Raw genomic sequence first — 20,302 nt, forward strand, 5'->3', positions numbered from 1 at the left:
GAATTCGAAAATTTTTAAAATTGAAATAGAAAATCTTCCACTTTCAAGCCCATATCTCCCGCACCCTTATAGCTATCGAGATGCAACCACCATAGTGCACGAATGGAGACTTGGGGCTACTACCACATACAAACACCATTCATGTGCGATGTGTAGTTTTGGCTGAAAAGTGAAATATAGGGACACACATGTCCATTTTTATATATATATATATATAGATAAAAGTGTAGAAAGCACAAAGTAGGAAGTGTTCTTGCTTCAAGCCCACCAAGTATAGGAATAGACTGGAAAAAATTTAAATGGCATGTTAATCATAAAAGGTGGATTTGTACAATTTTATATGTGAAGATATCTGAAATTGTATCCAGGGTATAAATAAAAAAAAACTAGAAAAACTTCAACTGTACAATAAGGCAGGATATTCAACAAACCGGCACCACATCATTCCCAACAACAATGCCAGATTAACAGAATTTCACTGTATTTTTATTTACGAACATGAAAGTTCAGAAAGTGCAAACAATTAGAAAATGCTTAAATTAACATTAGTGACTGTAAACATTCACAGGATTAACAATGTTTCTTTCCAGGAATGTGAATTACATTTTCATCCAAACATCAAATAAAGCACATGTTGTATGATCCAAAAAGTGGAAAACATACCACTGCGTTAGATCAGCAAAGAATGAAGAAAGGTAAGAATATTTTGAAAATAAATACCACAATGTGATTGTCTCAGTAAATTCTTCTTGTTTTTCTTTTTTCATTAATCAAGTATCATTTCTCACCTAATTTATTTAAACCAGGAGTGTCCAACCGTGCGCTCCAAGACAAGTTCCAATGCGGCCCAATAAATGTGTAAACAAAACTAACAAATTTTTATTTATTTATTTCAATGGCATAAACTCAAAAAAGAAGTTTCACAAAGTTTATACATATTTTATTTTTGACTGGAAAGGAAATATTTTCAAATACTTGGAAACATGTGAATGAGGAAGGAATACTAAATAAAGCTAGAGTTGGGACTCAAAGATTATAGTCCCAAATTTGGGGAAAGGAGAGAAAAGCCAAAAGATAAAAAGTAGTGAGAAAGGTTAAATAGACCTTCTGTTATGCAAATACTGACCTTTAATTTTCCAACCTTTATCTTTTGTCCTTTCTCTCCTTTCCCCACATTTGGGTCTATAATCCTTGAGTCCCAATTCCAGCTTTATTTAATATTCCTTCCAACATTGCAAGATTTGGCTACATTGCGCCAAATTTCGCTATGTTTTCTTTTGTTTGACATAAAAAATATCATTTGGCACTTTGGCTACTTTTTGGGCTACATATTATTCATAAATACAGTAGAGTGTCATTTATCCGAATCAATTGGGGACTGGGGTTGTTTGGATAACTTATTTTTCGGATAACCGATTATGTACGAAAAAATATATTAACCTATCCCGTGTTGAAATTTTTCTCCGTTGTGCGTCGCTTCGCGTTGAATTTTCGTCAATGTTAAGCCTAACGTAAACTTTTTAAAATAATAATCGTGGCTATTGTATCATTAAAAATGATTTATTTGTTTTACAAATGAAATATATACATTGAAAAATATAAAAACAAATAAAAATTATACTTTAGGCCGACTGGAATTCTTTCGGATAAACGACGCTCTACTGTATATTAGTTGAATAAAAATGCACTTTAAAACGGTGTTTTGTCGCTTTTTATTAATTAGAGACCCAAATAAAACAAATATTTGTGTTTTTCAAATAAATTTTTGTTTGTCTCTTTTATAATAAATTAATCTATTTCTAGGTAAAAATTGAAAGTGTCTGTAGAAGTAATTTTTTAAAATATCATTTTTCGTGATAAAGTTCTAATACAGTAGAACCTCGATTATCCGGACTAATTGGGGATGAAGGTAGTCCGGATAAGGAAAAATCCGGATAATCGAAACAAATACTTTAATTTGTCTTTTAATGATAATACAACACGTTTTCTTTTCGATGACATNTATATATATACTTGTGGCCCAAAACTCCAAGACTTCCAATGTGGCCCAGAGAAACAAAGGTTGAACACCCCTGATTTAAACTGTTACTTGTTGATTCCTAATAGGGGCTGTTCATTATTACTGGGATGCTCTTCATATTTATGCAAGCTAGTCAGTAAAAGAGAAAATCCAAAGAATCAACAACAGCACTTGGATAATACTTTCCTTATGAATATAGTAGAAGCAAGCATGGAGTCATATGCTGAACTGAAGGAAAAGTTAATTTGTGTTACTCTTGAAGAACTTCAGATCAAACTACTCATGTGAAATACACAAGAACAGTGTTTGCATATGCCTGATTATAATTAATAGTGATACCTACCATAAAGTGTTCTGCTTTGCAATCATCAAAGACGACTTAATGACGTGCCTTTTTACAAAAACACAATATTCTTGTTAAATCTCTTGATAATATTGAGGTGTTCAGGAGGATAAGTAATATAAATGAAGTGATATTCTAAAACTTGCATATCAGAAGTTTTCTGGAGTAACGGATGAGTCTTACCAAAAATATAAACCCTGCTGACATTTTAAAACAATTTCAGAAAAACTTTCAGAGCAGGAAGGTAAGATTCAATTTTGAAGAGAACAGTTAACTTTACTTAAGTATACTAGTACACAGCTAAGATATGAATGGGATACTATGATTTTGTGGTCCCTTGTGCATTCTATTAAGTATTATCATAGGGTGCACTGGCAAGCGCAACCCAATGAAATAAATGTTTTCATCTCAACTAGAGTTCTTGACTCATAACAGGAAAAACTAGCACCCAATAATTAAAAAGATCTGTTAATGTGTTTTAAAGACAATGTTACTTTAGATCTGTTCTGTTTATGTTAATAGAAGTCTCATTCTTACAAATATCTATATAATTATTAACATAAGAAAATATTTTTATCATCATTTTATCTAAAAATATTAAGAGAAAATTTTTTCACTTTCATAATCCAGGCCTCATTTTATTTTTTCTAACTTAAGCTCTGTATCCATGAATCTAGCTAGTATTCACAATATTTTTGATTATTATTTTTCATTATTCACATTTATACTTACTAGAAACAGATTTAAATGTCTCAAGTTTTTAAGAACCTTATTAACATAAGCTTAATAAGCTTACATTATTTTAAATGATTTGACAATATCTATATATATTATTTAACAATAAATTTCATTAGCTTTAAAGTTAAAATTGTAGCAGAAATCAAAAATCAAGCTTGTCAGATAATCATTATCTGCTATTATAATTTAATCAGATAACTTACAGATATTAAACTGTATAAATTCTAAATTAATATATTACAAAATTAATAGATAAAATTATATAAATTACTTAAGCAGAATTTTTATCCTATAATGTTAGCCATACATATATCACACACAATCTGATTTCTAGTAAAAAATATATGACAATCTTAATCTCAATTCCTTTATAAATTAGTATCTATAAATTATTGCTTCCTACATATCAATCTAGAATATATTAAAAAGAATAAAATAAAACTTTTTTAGATCATTGTGCTTATTATAATATATAAAAACCAGTTTCATCTATTGGTAGTGCTATACAAAAGTACTTCAGTTATAGATAAGAATTACATGTACAAATACTGTAATATTGGTTTGTAGTATTACTTTCTGGATTATATTTCACAAAGTAATTGTAGATCTCACTTCATAAATGTTTTAAAAATTTGCACATATAAAGTGCTAACTCTTACTATAGAAATCAAAATAAAATAAACTCAGTCCATATTTTATATATGAATGAATTATGAAAATAAGAAAATTAAATTATACTTCAAACAAATTTGTTATTATTATATCCATTTCAAATTCATACAACTAATTAAAAAATCCATATATTATTATCTAATTATTCATTTTTAAAAAATTAATGATTAAGATCATATATTTTTAAAACTAAGGACAGTGTTAAAAATATATACTCAAAAAGAATTACTTTTGGAAAGTTTTGTGATTGCATTTGCTCATACCTTTTTCAAATGCATAAAAAAACATGGATAAACTTTGTGGAACATACCAATGCCCAAAAATAATTTTTGTGAATTTAAACATGCTAACAATCAAATATTTTTGGAGCTATGTAACAATTTCAAATTAAAGAAAACATTCCATTAGCTTTTATAATTGTATGACAATAATAAAATGTATAAAAAACACCTCTATGTAAGCTGAAATTAATTTTGGCTTAAACAACACCTTAATTACTCTTTTCAGCAACACTTTAATTGACTGAAACAAACATTTTTTACCTCTTCATAGGTATGCAGATTTAACAAGAAGATTTGAACTAAGTTCTAATTAGTGTTGCCACCTTTTCAAAATCACTGACCTGGACGGCAGGTCGGGTTTGTTCGAACAGAAGTTCCTGACGCATGCACAATGCCATTTTACAATGCGAAGAATAACGTGCATGCCAATTCTAAGTCAGTTACAGTTAGGGACTAGGGACTTGCATAGGAATAACTTAAGTAACCTAAATTAAGAAAGAACAGGTACAGATGACTTAGCTCTATTGGACATTGGAGAAGTGTATGATCGTACACAGTGGCGCGCCGTCATTAGAAGCAGTGGAAGCACCACTTCCCTTGTATTTTATAAAAAACTAGCTTACCCATCGCGCATTGCTGTGATCTCAGAAGAAACAAAATTCAAGCAAACTCGTTATGATAAAATTAAATTTACATTTTATCATTTTTCTTGAAACTTATTATTATTATTCATTTTCATTGGGAAAACATTTCAAAGTGTCATTTCAATTCTATTTATTTATTGGAGTGCTTATGGATACATGATATTTTTTGTTTTTCCGTCTGGTGCGTACACGAATAAATCAGAAGATTTTCCGACGCGTGAGCTGGCCACATATAGTTGTCCATGTGAGAAGCACGGATTCTCGCATGGACAACTATATCCCCACACACTCGCAGCGATTGTCAGAAGTGCGATATTCCTCATTTTTATGTATTTTTTAAAATCCTTTATAATTTTCATTATTTAATTGCTTCTTCCTCTCTTCTTTGGAGTGTTGTGAAATTTCTGATAGTTGGATAATAAACCGTTTTATTGTAATTTGTCTTTTTAAATTATTTTGAGTCAATATTAAAATTTGGAAAAGGGGGATACCTAGATCGGTAAAATATGCGAATTTCTTCCTACAACTTCGGTTGTTGTTCGGGGTACAGTTAAGGTTTTAACGAAGTTCTAGCGAATACATAATTAGCAAAAAAAAGTTGAAATAAAGTGATTAAACAAAAATTATTACAAATATCGTAAATAACAAATGCATATATAGAGATATTTTTTGAAAGGGGGAAATGGTCTTCACAATTTGAAATCGATCGAACACACAGTGCTCGAACGCTCGTGTAAACGCGCGCCATCTATCGTAGGATAAATGTACTTTGCGGGAGGGTATTAAAAACTTTCCAAAGTTTCATGGCAATCGTACTATGCCACAAACCTTCGCTGGAGTATATTAAACAACTTCCCAAAGTTTCACGGCAATCGGATAAACGGTGTGGTAATGCATGAAGGACATAGGACACACACACAGACATACATTCATTTTTATATATATAGATTAGATTTTAATCGCCGTTGAATAAGGAATGTTTCTTTCACACGAAATGTATAAAATTACAGTACTGTATTAGACTTACGGTAGCTAATTTACATACTGTACAGACGATAGTTCGCCTAAACTCTCCGTAGCGTAGCGCTAGACGGCGGAGAGCATATATACATAATTATAATAAAGTTACAATAANAAAAATAAGATTGCTATTGTATATTCGAATATTAGTGGCGGAGTGGAATCTCTGTATTGTCAGATTCCAAAAAGCCAGATTTGCGCATGCGCTTTACAGAGCACCAACCTCACCCGGTTTAGCCAGTGGAAGCCTACGACCTTGGGTTGATGCTACACATATAACGTTTCCAATTCTATCCAGGACTGGTTCTGGGCTGTTAGCCGCCCGCCCGCTAGATATTTGGCCGATTAGGTGAATAACGAGTAGATTTATAACTTAACCCAACAGATAAGAATTTACTGGTATGTTTTTACAATAGTTCCGTATAGTTGACAGGAGTTTAAAAAATCCATTAAAATATTTGATATATTTATTCCGCTCTCCGATTTTATATTACTCAGGATTTCAATGTTAAACCAGTGATATTACGATTTCGTATATCCCATCTTTAAGGGGATGTAGAAAAAAAAACGTGTATAATTCTTGTATAACGTTAAAAAATTAACCGTTACTTCGACAGCGTCATTTACAACTAAATTTAAGGAATGAGAGGGATGCACGAGGTACAGAAAAAGTTCTAGAATTTATTTTTCTTAAATTTACGATTTATGTATCCATTTGTCATAAAAATTTGTCTTTTCACCTTTTTTCCGAGACTACAAATATCCGAGTACAAAGGTAACTGGTTTCGACTTATTTCTACTTAAGAAGTAGTTAAATAATTAAGCAATTAGGGAATATGGGACGTAAACAAAACCCTGATGAAAGAGCTGGAATATTACTTAAACAAAAGCTTAACCGAACCAATCTATAGCCAAGTACAGTGGGAACTGATTTCTTCGAAATACTGTATTAGATGTAATAAAGACAGTAATTTTTCCAGTTCAACAAGAGTGACCGAAAAGTTGTAAATTTTGGAAATTTCCGTGGACAACACCTGATCCTAAAACGAATTAGAAAATAAATGACTATTAAGTTTAACATATTTAGATTTTTACAGCTATGGTGAGAAACGTTTAAAATGTACAACAGCCCTGTCACGTCCTTTGAGATATACTAATGATGCGACAAAAGAGGTATTTGACATTGACCGGTATCGACACCCTGGGGATTTGGCAGTCGCGTTTATGCACGCTCCGCAACCGTCTTCGATTCCATCCATTAGCCACTTGTAGGGAGATATTTGACTAAGTGCATTGTCTTAAGATTTAAAAAGTAAAGAATATTTTATATTTTTAGGTACGTTTATTTGCAAAACTATATTTAATCATAATTTTCTTTAAAAGTATATTCATATAATTGAAGAATATTTTGTATGTACCAGTGTGGCTACACGCCTGTTTTTATTATTATGTGTTGAGTTTAGTGGGTTATACTCGGTTGATACCGATGGCTGTGTACTATGCCGGACCAGAGTCAAGGCATAGCAACCAAAACAAAACTAAAACTAAATAAGTGTGTCAGTGTCTGTATTCAGGAATTTCCTAACAATGTGGCATGTATTCAATATAGTGGCCTTCTGTAGTGTNACCACAATGTGATTGTCTCAGTAAATTCTTCTTGTTTTTCTTTTTTCATTAATCAAGTATCATTTCTCACCTAATTTATTTAAACCAGGAGTGTCCAACCTGTGGGCCACATGCAGCCCAAGGCAAGTTCCAATGTGGCCCAGAGAAACAAAGGTTGAACACCCCTGATTTAAACTGTTACTTGTTGATTCCTAATAGGGGCTGTTCATTATTACTGGGATGCTCTTCATATTTATGCAAGCTAGTCAGTAAAAGAGAAAATCCAAAGAATCAACAACAGCACTTGGATAATACTTTCCTTATGAATATAGTAGAAGCAAGCATGGAGTCATATGCTGAACTGAAGGAAAAGTTAATTTGTGTTACTCTTGAAGAACTTCAGATCAAACTACTCATGTGAAATACACAAGAACAGTGTTTGCATATGCCTGATTATAATTAATAGTGATACCTACCATAAAGTGTTCTGCTTTGCAATCATCAAAGACGACTTAATGACGTGCCTTTTTACAAAAACACAATATTCTTGTTAAATCTCTTGATAATATTGAGGTGTTCAGGAGGATAAGTAATATAAATGAAGTGATATTCTAAAACTTGCATATCAGAAGTTTTCTGGAGTAACGGATGAGTCTTACCAAAAATATAAACCCTGCTGACATTTTAAAACAATTTCAGAAAAACTTTCAGAGCAGGAAGGTAAGATTCAATTTTGAAGAGAACAGTTAACTTTACTTAAGTATACTAGTACACAGCTAAGATATGAATGGGATACTATGATTTTGTGGTCCCTTGTGCATTCTATTAAGTATTATCATAGGGTGCACTGGCAAGCGCAACCCAATGAAATAAATGTTTTCATCTCAACTAGAGTTCTTGACTCATAACAGGAAAAACTAGCACCCAATAATTAAAAAGATCTGTTAATGTGTTTTAAAGACAATGTTACTTTAGATCTGTTCTGTTTATGTTCATGTGCAATGTGTAGTTTTGGCTGAAAAGTGAAATATAGGGACACACATGTCCATTTTTATATATATATATATATATATATAGATAAAAGTGTAGAAAGCACAAAGTAGGAAGTGTTCTTGCTTCAAGCCCACCAAGTATAGGAATAGACTGGAAAAAATTTAAATGGCATGTTAATCATAAAAGGTGGATTTGTACAATTTTATATGTGAAGATATCTGAAATTGTATCCAGGGTATAAATAAAAAAAAACTAGAAAAACTTCAACTGTACAATAAGGCAGGATATTCAACAAACCGGCACCACATCATTCCCAACAACAATGCCAGATTAACAGAATTTCACTGTATTTTTATTTACGAACATGAAAGTTCAGAAAGTGCAAACAATTAGAAAATGCTTAAATTAACATTAGTGACTGTAAACATTCACAGGATTAACAATGTTTCTTTCCAGGAATGTGAATTACATTTTCATCCAAACATCAAATAAAGCACATGTTGTATGATCCAAAAAGTGGAAAACATACCACTGCGTTAGATCAGCAAAGAATGAAGAAAGGTAAGAATATTTTGAAAATAAATACCACAATGTGATTGTCTCAGTAAATTCTTCTTGTTTTTCTTTTTTCATTAATCAAGTATCATTTCTCACCTAATTTATTTAAACCAGGAGTGTCCAACCGTGCGCTCCAAGACAAGTTCCAATGCGGCCCAATAAATGTGTAAACAAAACTAACAAATTTTTATTTATTTATTTCAATGGCATAAACTCAAAAAAGAAGTTTCACAAAGTTTATACATATTTTATTTTTGACTGGAAAGGAAATATTTTCAAATACTTGGAAACATGTGAATGAGGAAGGAATACTAAATAAAGCTAGAGTTGGGACTCAAAGATTATAGTCCCAAATTTGGGGAAAGGAGAGAAAAGCCAAAAGATAAAAAGTAGTGAGAAAGGTTAAATAGACCTTCTGTTATGCAAATACTGACCTTTAATTTTCNAAATTACTGTCTTTATTAAAATCTAATATTACGAAGAAATCAATCCCCATTGTACTCGGCTATAGATTGGTTCGGTTAAGCTTTTGTTTAAGTAAAATTCCAACTCTTTCATTAGGGTTTTATTTGTCCCCAAGTCCCTAATCGCTTAATTATTTAACTACTTAAATAGAAATAAGTCAAAACCAGTTACTTTGTACTCGAATATTTGTAGTCTCAGGAAAAAAGTGGAAAAACAAATTTTAATGACAACTGATACATAAATTGTAAATTTAAGAAAAATAAATTCTTGAGCTTTTTCTGTACCTTTGCATATCTCTCATTCATTAAATTTAGTTGTAAATGTTGCTACCAAAGTAACAGTTAATTTTTTTAACATTGTACAAGAATTGTACACGTTTTTTCTACATCCCCTTAAAGATGGGACATACGAAATCGTAATATCACTGGTTTAACATTGAAATCCATAAGTAATATAAGATGGGAGAGCGGAATAAAAATATTAAATATTTTAATGGGTTTTTTTAAAACTCCTGTCAACTCTACAGAACTATCATAAAAACATACCAGTAAATTCTTATCGATTGGGTTAAGTTATAAATCTACTCACGATTCACATAATCGGGCGAGGACAGCCAAATATCTAGCAGGCAAGCGGCTAACAGCCCAGAACCGGTCCTGGATAGAATTGGAAGCGTTATACGTGTGTAGCTTCCACCAACTAAACCAGGTGAGGTTGGTGCTCTGTAAAGTACATGTGTAAATAAGCATAATCTGGCTGTTTGGAAGCTGAGAATACAGCGCTTCCATTCCGCCACTGATATTCAAATATACAATAGCAATCTTATTGTTTTTTTTTCACATGTAGTATAAAAATTTGTAATAAGATACATAATGCAGTTATAATAAAATATTAATTTTAATTATATGAAAATAATCGCACAATATGTATTTATTTTTTAGAAAATACAAGGGAAGCGGCGCTTCCACCGCTTCCAATGATGGCACACCACAGGTAATTTACAAATTTGATTTACATAAAAGTCTATGGTCTGCATTACTTGCATAACTTGTATTTCTGTAATTATAAAAATACCAGCTTATGATAGACTAATGATAATTATAAAAATACCAGCTTAATTTCAACTTTAAAATAAGTTGCTTCTTCACTGATGTACAATTGTCATAAAATTTCAGTACATTTATACTCTTAACTTTAATTTTTTTCAACTAAGTACAAATAGGAAAACCAGGAAAGATTAACTTTTCTTGCAGATAACAGGTTCTTACTATTATTTGTGTGATTGTCTTCAACTGTGATTGTGAGTAGAATGTATACAGTGCTTGAAGTTGAAACGTTCTTAAAATATTTAAGAGCTTTTTTTTTTATAATCTCTGAAATTCCATTCAGTTGAAACAATAGCATTTTTCAATGTATAATTTATAAGTCCACAACTATCAATCTCCAGCAATTCCATATATTTCAATTTTTTTCCATATCTTTCAAGGCCTGATATACTTTCATTAAAACAAGTATATCACTGTCAATTAGACTGTAAAACATTCAAGAAAACAAAAGATATCTATTCGTAATTTCATAGTTCTGATTATCCCAAAATCTCATTGAGATTCATCTGTTGATGTAAATTGTTTATTGTTGAATTTGATGAGTTGCATCTCAATATTTTCAATTATCTTTTTCTGAAAGAATGGAACAAAATCTATACAGTTCAGTATACACAATTTTTTCTTTCTAACTGAAGCTTTTGTTAGCCATTGCAGAATCTTTACATATTTTTATTGTAAGTATCTTTCTCTGATTTATAAGTCATTATTGTTTAAATACACCAATAAATTTCAACTGTTATTTATATCTTTATTTAGTAAAAATTTATTTAGTCTTAGCAAAAGCAATTGGAAATGTTTCTTCATTAATGAAGAAACATTTGATGCAGACTAGTAATGTAAAAAGTTCATCAAAAGACAGATGCTGAAGTTTCAGTTACTGTAAAACATAGGAGATTTAGCAGATGTTATGAAAGAATAAGATCTCCAAAAACTTTAAAACAGCCTTGATCTACTTGCACTAGGTATGTTCTGGAATGACAAGATTCCAGATCATCACTTCAAAATAATTTGAACGTAATGTATTTGAAATGAAGTGTGCACTATGTAATCTATTCCATCTAAGATACGTTGTATTAGGCTTTTGTATTTGGCATTGATTTTTCTTGTTATATTGTTCAGTTTAATTTTGCATTTGTTTAGCAATAAATACTGCAAGCTATATTAGATCTGCGTTGCATTAGGTTACAATATTATTATTTTATATATATAGTAATGTGTTTATTTACCAAATTCAAACAAAACAAAATGTCTTTTTGAATATGATTTGTAGTATTAACTCTAGAAAATAAATATATTGGCTAACAAGGTTACAGAATATGTCTTGATTGCACAAACAAAGTTCAGAGGAAATTAAAGCAGTCCCACAGAAATTTTCAGTAGAAAAGTATTATTGTAATAGCATCTTGGCTAAATCTAAAGAAATTAATTAGAGAAATTAGCAAAATATGGGGATCATTCCTGGAAAAATTGAAATGTTGTTTAATTTGTTTCTAATCAATTCAGTCACTTGCTACATTGCAATCTACTTACATCGTTATGTGCTTGCAGTAGGGAAAAGTTATCTCAATAACCAAATCACGGTTTCAATTTTTACAAAAACCAAAACAGCTTTAACAAGAATGAAAAACAAAAATTTCTTTTATTTCAAAGCTCTTTGACAATTTAATGGATAAAATTTTGTGTCAACATGAATTAAAATGAAATAGTCACTCGTTTCCCACAATGCAAATTTGCAAGTTAATAAACTGAGTTTAAAAACTAATCAGAATTATCTTGATTAAATAGTTAAATATAAGTTTTATCATCAAATTCTATGGCTTTCATGACTAAGCTAAAATAGCTGAAAGAGGTGAGCCCGTAGGTACTCTCTGCTTCTGCAAATAAAAACTACCATTGAAATAGAAATAGTTATTTTCAGTAACTAATAAAAGAGCCTCTCTTAAGCCCAGTAATTGTGGTATGGAATACACATTCTCAATCAACAGAGTGTTAGTAAGCATAACTACTTCAAAATGGGGAACAGATGGGTATAATGAGAACTATTTTATAAAAATGGTACAAATCTGAAGGAGTAGCTACAATAATACTAGTTATAAGAAATTTTGACTCAAGAAGAAATAACAAGATTGAGGCTAGAAACTAGCACAATAATTTTAGCAAGAGTCTTTTCTAAAAAGTAGATTGGATGGGAACATTTGTTCACCAAAGGACGAAGGGACCAGATAGATTTGTGTGCCAAAATTTGATGATCATTTTAAAAACATTATTTTCCTTTGTTTTTCATATTTTTGTAGATATATCTCAATGTTAATATTTTTTATTTTATTATAAATTTTCCATGATATAATAATTATTGTTTGCACTTCACGCCGACGTATACTATTATTAGAACACTTACGTGCAGTGGCGTTACAGGAGTGGAGTTCCGGTTACAGAAATTTATCCGACTTTTGGAAAACGGTTTTATCCGCTAGCACTTTCAGTAGTGTAAAACTACCATCATCAGGCAGTACATAGAATTCGATAGTTTAAGCTTTCCGAACGATATTGCGATGGTTTTTTAAATTTCAATATCGAATATTTCAAACAATATTTCCGATGGTTCAGCTGATTATGGTTTTCGAACATTATTTAAAGGTTCTTACGTCATAGCGCATAGAAATGATAAATATTAAAATGAGAAATGTCTGTAAATGAGCATAGTTCATGCATTTATGCGCACCAAGGCAAAATTAGCATGTGAGCAACAAAGGAGTATTTTTATCTTGGGTTGAGTTGTTTGAAAGCTGTTATCCAAATTTGTGGGAGCTCAAAAATTGGGGAGTTGCATGGTATGGTAGTAGAAATGTAGAGTGTCTCCCAAATAAATAGCTCTTTTTGTTCATTGAAGCATTTTAGTAATTTTATTTTGTTCCATACAGGCTGGTAGTTGTGGTAGAGTACTTTCTTTGCTAATTCTGTAACTGGCCAGCTAACCAGAAGAAAGAGCTGACTCTGTCTCTGGCCTGGCAATCACTGTTGGATGCCAGCCTGCCACTTCCTTCCCCACCACATGACCGCGCATGTCAGAAAGGACCCACTCCGTCAGAATTGACACCCGATCCCAACAAATAGAATACACTCCGTCCAGGGAATTCCAGTCGACCTGAAGAAGAGCAAAGAGATTGCTTGAAAACATTTGTCAACAGCGATATACAGTATATACGCATCGCGCACCTTTTACAGGTTCCAGATAGTGTAGTGTTAATTTATTTAATTTAAAATATATGCTTTCTACTTCAAATTAGTAGTGGCTTGTCCATGTACAGCACATTATACTTTCCTTTAACAATAGAGTCATGCTGGTCACATAACACCTTTCAGAAGAAAATTTTTGAATTTAAATATGACTTCTGGTTTGCATCAAAAGTTCTTATATAGTTAATTGAGGCCTATTGCCCCTAAAGTTTGCATATCTGGTCTCATCTTTCATCTATCTAACTCCCTTTTCAAGATTAACAAAGGAAAGACAGTGGAAATTTATAGGTCTACTAATTTTTTCAAATTGCAGTCCAATCACACAAATTTCACATAGATAGGCAGCTGTAAAGTTTTTTCAGAAATTCTAACTTATCTATTATAGATAACATATGGTGTTTGCATTCCACATCATGAGAAGCACTTCCTGTATTCATTGAAGCCATGTCTGGTGCTAAATGTCAGCAAGTTACAAAAAAAATACACAAATGGCAAATAGAAATGCCTTACCAGTGTTTGAAAATGCTCAAAAACAGTTTTTGTAGCAGCTAGCACCAAACAGCAGTGACAGATTTGTGTGGTGAGAAAAAAAATTTGAATTGCTCCCATAGTAAATAGTGCCAGATTATTGATTGTCAAATTAATAATGGTCAACCTATATAATATACAGGTAATCCCCATATAACATGGTAGTTACGTTCCAAAAAATTGCCATGTTATGCGAATCCGTGTTATACAAAACAAAGAACTAGTACAAAAAGGAGGGTTAGGTTCCAAAAATTAAAAAACATGCTATTATATTTTCATAATTAAGATAAATATCTTTATTAAAATTTAAGTGATACATATTAACATAAATTAAACAATGTTTTCTTCGTCATCACTAAAAGCACTATTAACTGAGAGCATTTTCTTTTTGGCAAGTTATACTTATCCTCTGAGCATTTTTATGCATTATCTTCAGATCCATGCTTTACCTTTTGCAAAAGGTATGTAATTTTAGATTGCTTGCTTTTAGTTAAAAGATCTTTATAAATTTTCTTATATGGTTCTAAGCACTTATGAAGAATAAAGCAAGTATGGAATAAAGGAAAAACATCTGGCAACATCAGAAGCGTCGAGATCTGACAACATTGAAACAAGTTTCAAGAAGGACCATGTGTATCGACAGAAGGAAAAGAAAATTTACATACTTAAGTACTAATACAGAGCCGTAACTAGGCAGGTGCAACAGGTGCATTCGCACAGGGCCCACTTGGAAGGGGGGCCCAAATTGCTGTTCACAAGAAATTATAGTTTTAAATCTTAAATTTTTCCTCCTTTTTATTGGCGATTACATTTTGCCTTATTTAGACCCTAGATGTCTGCTCACCAGTGTTCCCAACCGTGGCAACTTTTAGAGGGACGTAGTGAGATAGCGGAGACCGCAGACAAATCAGCCAAAAGTAGCGACTTTTGAAATTTTATTTGTTTTTTGAGAAATTTAAATTTATGTTTATAGTTTTCAAATTTATAGATTTTTTTCTCTACTTTATAGAGCTCTCTGGCAACGACTAATATTATTATGATATACAAAACTGTATTTCTAGATTTTTCTACAGTGTGCAGAGCTAGAATTCTGTAAAGGTAACATTTTGTAAGAAAAATAAATCTGCCCGGGGATTTTTTTAATTGCTAAATTGCTAAATAGAAGACGTGGTAACTCTCGAATAAAATCTTAGTCTCGAGGTTGTAAAAGGCGTGCAGAAATTCTGACATAACTTTTTGCTTTGTAGTGGTACGCATATGTGTTGTATACCTCAACGGCGGATTAAGCGGTAAGCGAACTATGCGGCCGAGTAGGGCCTCGAAGGGGCCCCCGAGGTCTTTAAAATGCTACTGAAAAAAGGCTGATTTTTGCTTTCTCTATGGCTCTTCTTTACAATACATGAGTGTTGCTGATTTAAAAAAAATCAGCTGCAGATCTCGCTATTAAATATAGCAAAGATTTAAAAAAGTACGAATTCACAAGTGAAATTGAAAGTTTTAAGTTTGAAGTAACGACTCTTATACAAAATATAGAAACTGCATCTCCGCTTAATATTCTACAGGCTCTTCATGATTTTGGTTTGAATCTTACCCAAATATCAATGTCGCTCTTCAAAATATTTCTAACTCTTCCCGTTTCTATTGCTTCGTGCGAGAGAAGTTTTAGCAAGTTAAAATTAATAAAAAATTATTTATGATCAACTATCGGGCAAGAACGATTGTCCAATATTTCTATTATTTCAATAGAATACATTATCATTAAAAATATTAATCATGTAATTAATGAATTTGCTGAAACGAAAGCCAGAAAAGTTCAATTAAAATAAATCTTATTAAAAATCTATTGTAATATATTTGTTTTATTATTTTCCCAAACCAAATAAATTAAGGGGCCTGAATGCAAATTCTTGCACAGGGCACAGGAATGGCTAGTTACGGCTCTGTACTAATAGTTCACAAAAATTATTATTTTCGTGAACTATTATTTCTTAAGTATGTAAAAATTTATTACATTTCATGTTGTACGAGGATTTTACCCAATTCTTAAACCATGTTAGAGTGAATCTGTGCTACAGAAGTGCCGTGTTATATGGGGCTACCTGTAAATAAATGATGCAACTCTCCAATAGTCATTCCAATAGAGAATGTGGCTCTCATGTATTTCTGATAGTGTGTGACAAGGTTTGGCCACTCCGGTAATACTTGATACTTTAAAATTTTTGTAATTCAAATGCATTGTATTTCACTAAGTTAAATGTACAACAGGGAGTACCTACCTACTGTAATGATATGCTAATTAAATGTCAAAAATGTCAGCTTTGAGTCATTTATGCTGGAATAAAGATGGTTCAAATGCTATCAAATTAAATTTTTCTCAATGACTAAGATATTAACAACAACACAATACTGGATATACCAAACAAAAAAACTACTCACGAATTCAACCACAATCCAGCAATTAAACAGTTACACAAACATTGAAATGTTTGTGTAACTGTTTAATTGCTGGATTGTGGTTGAATTTATGAGTAGTTTTTTGACTAAGATACAGTTTGTTGTAAAGTCATGATTTATATTAATTCTTTAGTGATTTTGCATTGTTTTCCTATTTTTGCTATGAACTGAAAAATGGCATAAGAAATTTTTGTAGCATTTCCCCCTCTCCAAGTGTGTATGATTTCAATAGTTTCATTTTTTCACTAAACAATTCATAAAACACAATATAGATATTGTTTTGACTTATACACATAAATACTATTAATTTAATAAATATTCGTACCTGTATTTCAATTTAGTACTCTTCTGATTATATAAACATTGTTTTGAATATTATTTTAATTAAAATTTTCAATATTTTTATAAAAAATGTTAGCCAATAATCCTTTTTATAAATCTAATCATTGTGCTTATTACAATATAAGCACAATGGCTATATAGATCACACTTTCTAGAATCAAAGTTTATGCTGAAAATGTTTAAAATTTTAATTATACAAATCCTAAAACCAAAAATAGTTTAGATAATTATAAAAGGGCAATATTTTAATCTCTGCCAGGAATCACTGGCATTATATTATAGTAGCAAACCATCTCAATAAAAATAACCAAAAAAATACCATAAATCCCAAAGCAAGTCTTGCTAAGACAAGACCCTCCAAAATTTTTGTTCCTGTTAGTTTAGCCAGACATACCTAAAAAACTAAGAGAAACATTTTTTCTAAAGATTTCCTCTCAGCTGTTTACTTACTTAAAACATATATATCGTATACATTTAGTAAATGATTTACTTTTGCTACAATATACTAGGAAGCATCAACAATATCCAATAAATATGTAAGTAAATAATCTCATGTTGGTAATACAAAACTTCATGTATTTTCCATCTTCTTATAAAAAGTAAAATGCTAATTTAAAATATTGTTTTAGGATATTATAATTTTTTTAAAATTAAAACTTCAGTTCTTGCAGATCTTTCAGTGCCAGTTAAAACAAGTTTTGAAGCAGAATATCTTTTAAAGGCATTCCTGAATCTCTATTTTTACATTTTCTGCTCAGACTGACTACAATTTTAGCAGATTGCCAATGATACCTAACAGAGAAGATTGCAAATTTTATATTGAATCATACACATTTCAATAAATTATTATAAAGGAATACTTTAACAACCGAGAGACTAAAAAAGCAAACAATTATAGAACAGTTTAACATTATCAGATCACATACCTGTAAATATAACAAACCCAGAGATTCACAAATTAAAAATCGTTAAACTTACACAAGTTACATTGCAATTTTAAGTTACAAAATACCGTACAATATTTGTTTATCCATAGCTTTCATTTACAGATTATGATCTAAAATCCCAGAGAAGTTCCAAGTTCTGAAGATCACTGTTCCAGTGCTAAGTACAGATTTGGGGTTCTGCAATAACATTGTTGATTATCATTTATTTTTTTTGTGAATATCATTAACATAGAAGTGAATTATACCAAATTTTAATATTTGTCTGTAAATTTATTCTTGGTATACTTAATTATGTATGGCCAGTAACTTTTCAAAAATTGATTTAAGATTTATTCAACGCGTTTTGTAAAAAAAATGAGCGTACATAAGAAACACGCAATAGCGGAACTAAATGACAATTATTAAATACTTTAGCATTAGTGTGTTTGTATCTGCAGCTGGTTACGCCTACCGAAATAATTATCTATCGAAAATTAATTATATAACTCACCTGTAATGTAGTTACATGTTTCTCATTGAATTTATTCTCCACATATCTCAGAACTAACGATGTTTTACCCACACAACCTTCTCCCAGCAGAACAACTTTAAAAGTAAAACTCCGATTCCCCGAAGCACTCGCAGCCATACTAATCCTGACTCAAGAAATAGTAAACTACATTCGAACCGGATAAAATTACATCTCAATTTCAAGTGAAAGCAATTATATTACAGTTAAAATATCACACCACAGTGTAACGCTTAATTAGTCACGATGTTTCGACAAGCCCAGCAAGTCCTAAAGCAGGATGATCTGACGTCATATTGATATAGTGAATATCGATAATAATTAATTTTTTATTGAAATTAATTTTTATTGANATGAGTCACTTGGATTTTACAAATACATGTGCAGGGCTGTGAACGGCTCACGTATTTGTAAAATCTAAGTGACTCGTACAACATGAAATTCATATAAAACGGAATAATCAACAGTGTTATGGGGTGTCGACTGTAATCAAATGTCTATTTATATCTTTATAACAACGATAAAAAATAAAGGGAAATCAATGGATAATTTTAACCCATTAAAAATTATTGCCACAGTTGTTACCCTTTTGTTACAAGTTTTTTCTTATAAATGAGCATTGTTTGCATTTATGTAGCGGTGAAGATCGATTTATTTGCTGTTTCTGTATTCAGCAATATCGATAAATAATGTAATAGACAAAATTGTTTAATTAAATTGCCTCAATGTCCTTTTTTCCTTATTAATATGTAAATTTTCGGCTATAAATTCGACTATCTTCTATTATCAGGACTTATTATACTGGTTTTACAGATAATATTACAAAGATTAACAGAAAACAATTTTTATTTTATTTCGTATACCTGTAAAACCAGTATAATAAGTCCTGATAATAGAAAATAGTCGAATTTATAGTCGAAAATTTACATATTAATAATGTAATAGACAGTTTGTAAATATAAAATATAGCATTGTTTAATTAATTAATGACCAAAACCTGAAATGTACTCAAAATCAAGTCGTAAGTATGCATTAAACACTAGAACATTAGCCTTTAGATTAGAGTTTTGACAACTTTTTATAAGATTATTTTAAATTAGCAATTGAATTGAATTTTATTTTTGAATATCTTATTTTATTATAAAAATGTTGTTGTAATTTCTGTTTGCTTCTTTTTATTTATCTTAATGGAACCGAATATTTAAATATTGGAAAAGATACAAAAATAAAATAATAAATTGTTATTCATTTGCAGAAAATCGTCTAATGCTCTAATTGTCTCCAGCAGACAATGAATGCAAAGTCAAGTACCGTTCCACCGTATAACATTTAATTGGGATTTTTAAACATCCCGTAAAAAATTACTATTAATTGCGTGTCTTTATATTAATTGCCAACACGTTATTAAATAGTTAATATAATTATATAATAAAAATAATTTAACTTACTTATGCAATCCATCATTTTACGCACTACTAACTTTCGATAATATAACCTTTAACAATCGATAAATCTCTTCAACAATAGTTGAAAACTTATTCTTATAACTTATTGTTTATGCAACAATAAAAAACGTGCTTACATAATCGAAGCTCGTGCTAAGCATTACGCCTGTCAATCAGTTTTATTTTTGGGGTATTTTTGGTGGGTAACTATAAAGAATGACATATGCGATTATAAGTAAGGATGTTTGTTTGTTCGTTAGCTAGAACCNGTTTATGCAACAATAAAAAACGTGCTTACATAATCGAAGCTCGTGCTAAGCATTACGCCTGTCAATCAGTTTTATTTTTGGGGTATTTTTGGTGGGTAACTATAAAGAATGACATATGCGATTATAA

General features: G+C 30.8%; 1 protein-coding gene across 1 annotated transcript in view; it reads right to left on the bottom strand.

Annotated features, from left to right (window-relative positions):
• LOC111635459 (ras-related protein Rab-21-like) overlaps positions 1–18,757 on the bottom strand; it is a 34,993-nt gene extending 16,236 nt beyond the window's left edge. The window contains exon 1 of the mRNA XM_023380420.1: positions 18,444–18,757. Coding sequence (XP_023236188.1) covers positions 18,444–18,581 — 138 coding nt within the window. The 5' untranslated portion in view covers positions 18,582–18,757. The remainder of the gene's footprint in view (positions 1–18,443) is intronic.
• Positions 18,758–20,302: the final 1,545 nt, after the last annotated feature.

This window comes from Centruroides sculpturatus, unplaced genomic scaffold (assembly GCF_000671375.1).
Source record: "Centruroides sculpturatus isolate CEXI.00-Female unplaced genomic scaffold, Cexi_2.0 scaffold368, whole genome shotgun sequence".
Lineage (NCBI taxonomy): Eukaryota > Metazoa > Arthropoda > Arachnida > Scorpiones > Buthidae > Centruroides > Centruroides sculpturatus.